The 6,111-nt window shown below is 45.9% G+C and overlaps 1 protein-coding gene across 3 annotated transcripts in view; it reads right to left on the bottom strand.

Annotated features, from left to right (window-relative positions):
* frmpd4 (FERM and PDZ domain containing 4) overlaps nucleotides 1–6,111 on the bottom strand; it is a 39,699-nt gene continuing 33,588 nt past the window's right edge. For 2 of the 3 annotated variants that reach the window (XM_049595172.1, XM_049595173.1), the window contains 4 exons: nucleotides 5,930–6,053; nucleotides 4,867–5,844; nucleotides 3,144–4,352; nucleotides 2–1,688 (listed from right to left, as the gene is read on the bottom strand). In XM_049595172.1, the coding sequence (XP_049451129.1) occupies nucleotides 448–1,688; nucleotides 3,144–4,352; nucleotides 4,867–5,844; nucleotides 5,930–6,053 (3,552 nt within the window). In that variant the 3' untranslated portion in view covers nucleotides 2–447. Of the gene's footprint in view, nucleotides 1,689–3,143; nucleotides 4,353–4,866; nucleotides 5,845–5,929; nucleotides 6,054–6,111 lie in introns of all 3 variants that reach the window. The other variant, XM_049595171.1, reaches the window with a different exon arrangement.

Genomic DNA, 6,111 nt, shown 5'->3' with positions numbered 1-6,111 from the left:
TTAAATTAAGGTGAAACCAGCAAATGAAAAAGTCATATGAGTTACTTGTTTGATCACGTCTTGTCCTGTGCAATGATTTGTCTAGAGCGTGTAGTATAGTGTATGCATTTCTCCAACATAATATATATTCGTACAATTTATAAACAAGGTACTAATAAGGTTGTAATAATCTACATGTTAAACCTCTAATATAACCAATAAATCATTAAAATAATCCCTATAATATAATATTAGATAATATACTTCAGAGGAGGGTCATATGCTTCCTTATAGAGGCCTTAATAATCTATTTAAAACTTTATTGATTCATATTTTATTTTTACTTTACATAATAAAATATTGTATACACAAGGCAAGTTTTTTTTCACAGCAGTTCACATTGGTTGTTAAACCCATGTCTCTTATGTATGGCTTTAAAATCAATAATCAGGACAAAATAACAACAGTTTATTTGTTGAGCAGTGTGTTCAGTGAGTGAGTTAGTGCGTTTATAATAGCAGACATGGTGGCAGAGTGATGTGTCAATGCATTCACACTTTGGTCACTGGGGGAGCTTCCCGAAGCTGCCTCCGCAGCTTTCAGCAGACACACATAGTTCATGACGACCTCATCCACCTTGGCTACCACCTCGCGCCGCTCTCTTTCGGTGCTCAGGCCTTCCACAAGTGACATGCAGGCTTGCGTCAGGCAACAGAGTGTGTGGAAGCTGTGCGTCAGAGTGAGCAGTAACTCCTCTGGGCTGCTGTACTCTGCACTCATCTGACTGCAGGCCCTGCCCAGCACTTTGGCCTGCATGAAAAGCAGCTGGGAGAATGTATCCATGTCAGCCTCGTTGACCTCACGATTCTCACCTCTGGACAAGTGGCCGACGCTGGAACGCAACACGCCGACCATCTCTAAGGCATCCTTGCGTGCAAGTGCGAACCCTGTATGAAGGCTGTAGGTTTTTCCCTTCATTGAATTTACACGAGCTAGCCTCGCTTTGAGGCTCATGTCATTCGTAGCTGCGGCCATGTTGCTCTGCTCAGATTTATGAGCAGCTTTCAAGACTGTGTTTTCCCCGCGACTGAAAGAAACTGAGCTGATAGAGAACAGAGCACGTGAGGGCAACTCTCTATCTTCCTCAACACCATCAACGTTTTTCTTTCTCCGCAGGAAGCAGTGACTGAACGGCCCACGACACCTCCACGTACCCACATCCGGTCTTGGTGCTGTTGACTCTGGCAGCAACAAGGCGGCTCCTTTTTGCAGCCTTCCATCAGATGAATGAGAGGCAACTGAACCCTGGGACAAACTCTTGGGCAGGGTTTTGGCAGAGAATATCCTCTGCACTTTAAGGGGATCTTGAGACTGGAAATTCTGACCACCACTCTTCCTTGTAAGTGTGGCTTTGGTCTTCTCTAACAGTGCTTCTAAGCTCCTGGAACCTGGCATTATGGTGCTCCAGCTCCTCCTGAGCATCCGATCCCTGCGTGGCTTCCTGAGGCTGCTTGTTTTAGGGTCACATGAAGATCCGCTTGAGGGGAAAGCCAGGGCATGTGGGTCGGGCTCGGGTCTGGCCTGTGTTAGCCCGCTGGGCTCTGTGCTACTTCTTAATGATGATGGTGACGTGGTTGTGGTGGTGGTACTGGTCTCATTACAGAGAGCTAAAGATGACTCTTCCCCAACCTTCTTCAGCTGTGTGCAAGCTACACTAGGGGTAGTAGGAAAACAAAGAGAACTGTTAAGCATCTCTCCAACAGTACGTATTCATCTCAGTGGTTTCACATTTGTAAATAACAACACTTATATTGTACTTAAATGCACTGTATATACTGCTATGACGATATGCATCTTTGCCTGATTTTTCATTCTTATTAAAAATATCTCTGGATTCTTAATGGGTCAAATAGATGGACAAAAAACAAAAGTGACACAAAGCTGCAGGACTTTTAGACATAAATGAAAGTCTGTTACATTCAAGCCCTTGCCAAATGAGTTCACACAATCCTAATTAAGCCTATTACTGCCAGGAGAAGCTCTCTGTATTATGCAGTATACTGGAGATGTGGTGTCTGTGGCAGCTTTCCCTTGATGGCGCAGTGGAAACGATGCATTTTACATCAACCAGTCAGGGCTAAATGGGGCAAGAATGGGAGAAGAGACCATAGCGACAGAGCTATGGTCTCTTCCCCATAGCTCCATTGCTAAGGAGTGATGGGAGCCGTAGCAGAGGAGCGATTAAAGGCAAAATGTTTGCACGGGAGGACTTGAAAGAGCGATGTGGCAAGCTCACCTGCAGGCATACATCATAGGCATGCATCAACAGCGTTTATGAAATTACTCTCAAAACAAAACTTCCACAAAGCAGGTTTGAGAAATCTCCTAAAATAAGGGCAGGAATGGATTTAAAAGTAATGATGCTCAACAAAGTATAAATATATTTTACATGCTAAAGTTCAATGGTCAACATGTTAATAATTACACCTGCTTAACCCATAGACTGTAAAAATGATGGTGGACATGACAGCTCCCTTAAAGTGAAGCCAAAACATCTTGATTCCCCCCTGGTGGCTGGCTGCAGTATAGGTCATAAACCCCGTCCCCTCCATGTCAGTGGATGAGACATGGGCCTTACATCACGCTGATGTATGTTCATGTGTTTGTTTTTTTAAGACTGGTTTTAATTGTGCCAGTTAGTGTGCTCGCAATCAACTGGTCGGATGGATGTATGGGTGGGAACTCAGTGCAGTTGGGATTGTTATTGTGCACACTCTGGCTCCAAATGACGTCACCAGCACAATGTCAGTGGCTATAACTGGGTTTGGCTACATTTTTGTACAGTGGGAGTAAGTGGAGATGTGTTGTCCATCTTTTTATACAACCTATGGCTTAACCTCAGAATATTAGCGTCGGCATTGGTATTGAATCTAAAGCACTGCTGTGCCAAAGTACAGCCTCACAGAGCTGGTACAATAGCATGACTGTAGATTCATGATTTCAAGTAAGACATATTGATGACTAGGTACCACAAGTAAGTGAGAAAACGAACCGACCATTTAAAATATATTCTTAACCTTATTTGCCTGCCTGCAATGTTTGACTTTGTTTCATGCTCTCACACAGACACAGATAAGAGAGAGCACCTTTCTGTTTAGTTTTACCTGTGGTTTCTTTTATCTTGGGCATTCGGTGACTGCCATCCCGGGTAATCGCGAACCCGGGCTCGGCACTAGTAGCTGCATGGATCTTCCTCAGCAGGGTGGGGTCCATGGGATGGCCAACCCTCCCCTGACCTTGGGGCCCATAAGCTTTCTCCTCGGCAGTAACATAACTCAGCCCCTTGAGCGAGGACTCTGACAGTACATGCATATTGTCTGTGGCACAAAGGGGAGAATCCATGGGAGTGACGCAGCTGCTGCTGCCTGTGCTACAACCGGCATCTATAGAGGAACACTGTGAGCTCTGCAGAGAATGAACGCCTTCACTCTGTATCGATGACATGCGCTTGCTCACGTGGCATTCATATAACCTTGTGACGTCTTGCTCTGATGGCGGAATCTTAATTTGCTGCTGCTCATTGTCCTGTGAAGCGCCATCTCCTTCTGCAAGGACGGACCCTTTGGATGGAGATTGGAGATGGGCATTTAACTGTTGGCTCCTTTCATCTGAGTCCTGTTTCTCTCCCTTGACTGTCAACCTGTCTGCGTGGGAAGCCTGTGAGTCACTCACACATTCTGGAGAGAGATTTTCTGCCATTTTGTTTGCGGGCACTCTCTGCTGCCATTTTTGATGCCTATCTTTAAAGTGAGTTCGCCCCAGATCAAGTTGATTCATGTAGTAGGAATCTCTCACAGTGAAAGCGTTATACTTCCCAACAAGATGAGGGGGCTCCTCTCTAGCTGGGTCGTGAGAAGTCATGTGAGATCTGTCAGAGGATTCACAGGTCTCTCCCTGGATTCTGCTCTCTGCCTCCCTCTGTTTCCCTCTCTGCCTGCTCATTACCGAGCCTATGTGCATCTTAGTGAAGTATTCACTGACTGATTTAATTTCCATTGTCTCTGGCTCCATCTCACCGCCATCTGAGTGAAAAATCTGGGAGGAGGCGACAGCAGATGACTTTGCCTCCTCATCCTGATGCTCCTGGGGGTTGTACTGCATAGCTCCCGCACCGCCATCAGCAGACGTACTGGCCTCTGCCTTTTCCTCGTTCACAGTGTGGTACCCTTCTGTCATGGTTGCGTGCATCCTCAGGTGGCTCTCTGAGTGTCTTTGAGCAGTGGCCAGCTCGGAGCTCTCTGTCATCTCAGAGGAATTTGTCTCGTTGCCAGAATCTGAGGACTCAGGACTAAATGCTCGTGATATTTCTACACCTGTGTGCCACAGAAAGACAAACACTTCATTAACAACTTCATCTGAGGCACATGAGTAATATCACAGGTGAGGTAATGAGTCAAATATAGTTCATGGTAATGAGAATGTAATTCAGCATGCAGGGGAGAAAACGAGTGAATGATTACTGAAGAAAAACACAGACGATAATGAAAATTATGGCTTTTATAAAATATTGATAAACTTTCAAAGACTTAAAATTAGCATAATATGGATAACTATTAATAATTATTTTTGTCTATATAAGCAACATTTGACATTTTGCAGTGTGCAATTGTGAAAACAAACAAAATGATCCACAAAACAACAACAAATCTCGCCAAACTGAATGTAATGAACACATATGCTGAAATGAATGAAAAAATACTCACACAAATGGAAACATAGAACAAAATGGGCTTTATTGAAAAAAAAATCAACAACAACAAATCAAAAGTGAATGGCTGGAACATGTGTGGTGTTAATGAATGAATGTTACAATAGTGTAAGGAGAACCTGTGCTACTCTCTGACTGCGCTGGACTCTGTTCCTCAGATGCAGCGAGGGCCTCGAGTGCCTGTAAGGTGGACACCACTGCATCGTTTAGAGGCTCCCCGTGGCCCTCCGCGCCGAGGGTGGGCACTGAATCTATGAGAGACACTGGGATATCATTGCAAGCCCCCTGGGCCCGAGTCCCAGCCCCTTGCTGCTCGTCCTCATCCGAGCTGTCCCTGAAGCCGGGAGGAGGAGCAGCGATGGCCAGGTTAAGAGAGTGCAGCAGTACGTCATTGTCCTCCTCGTCATTACCCTCCGGCGGGGGAGGGAGGGAGGTCAAGTCGATGATGTCATCGCTGGACCCTGAGAGTGAGAGTAACATGGGCTTGTCAATGTCACTCATCACCATGTCCTCCTCACAGCTGATGTCGTCCTCGTCCTCTGCGTCATCTGTTGTCTCTGCATAGCAAATATCGTGCAGCAGCGGCTCCTCGATGCATTCACCAGGACCGAAAATTTTGGTGGAGTACGGATACTCGTCCCCGTCTTCTATGGCATCCATCATCTTATAGTCTTCTTCGAGACGCCTATACATGTGGCTGTGATTGTCTAGAATCTCTGGGCCCTCGTCCATCAGTCTCTGGTAGCCCAGATTTTGGGGGTTTACACTGTCTAAGGGAGGATCTCCAAATATGAAGGAGACCTTTGCACTCCTGGAGGAGTCTTGGGGTTTGGGCCTGGGGAGGTTGAGGTAAGTTTGGGTGCAAGGGATTCTGCAGCACTCTGCTCTCTCTGACATGTGCATTGTGTGCTGGGGCTGGTGGATCTCGGTTATGTAGACTGGCTGGCCTTCCAATCTCCCGTGGTCGAGGTATTCGCACTCCTGGTCAGAATACTCTTGGCTGCACCTCTGGTTGTTTCTGTCTTCATATCCTTTATGGGGTGTGCTGTATGTACACTCAATGGCCTGGTAGGTCTGCTTCACTCTTGCTGCATGGCCTGCAAAGAGGAATCAAAAGATGAAAGTGGTTTATTTAAACACAGCACATTCTGATGAGTCATCTTGTGATCATTCCGGACATACTTGTTTCTGCATTTTTGGCCACGTTGAAGATGGAGCGCCGAGAGTCCACCAGTAATCTGTAGTAGCCAGCAGTCAAACAGGCCAGATTCATTGCATCAACAGACTCCATTAAGAGAGTGATGGGCTGTGAAAGAGAGGCAGATAAGCAAATGACAATGAGCACGAAATAAATGGGAAAGCAG

Source organism: Epinephelus fuscoguttatus, linkage group LG13 (assembly GCF_011397635.1).
Source record: "Epinephelus fuscoguttatus linkage group LG13, E.fuscoguttatus.final_Chr_v1".
Lineage (NCBI taxonomy): Eukaryota > Metazoa > Chordata > Actinopteri > Perciformes > Serranidae > Epinephelus > Epinephelus fuscoguttatus.
This window is presented reverse-complemented; position numbering and strand designations above follow the sequence as displayed.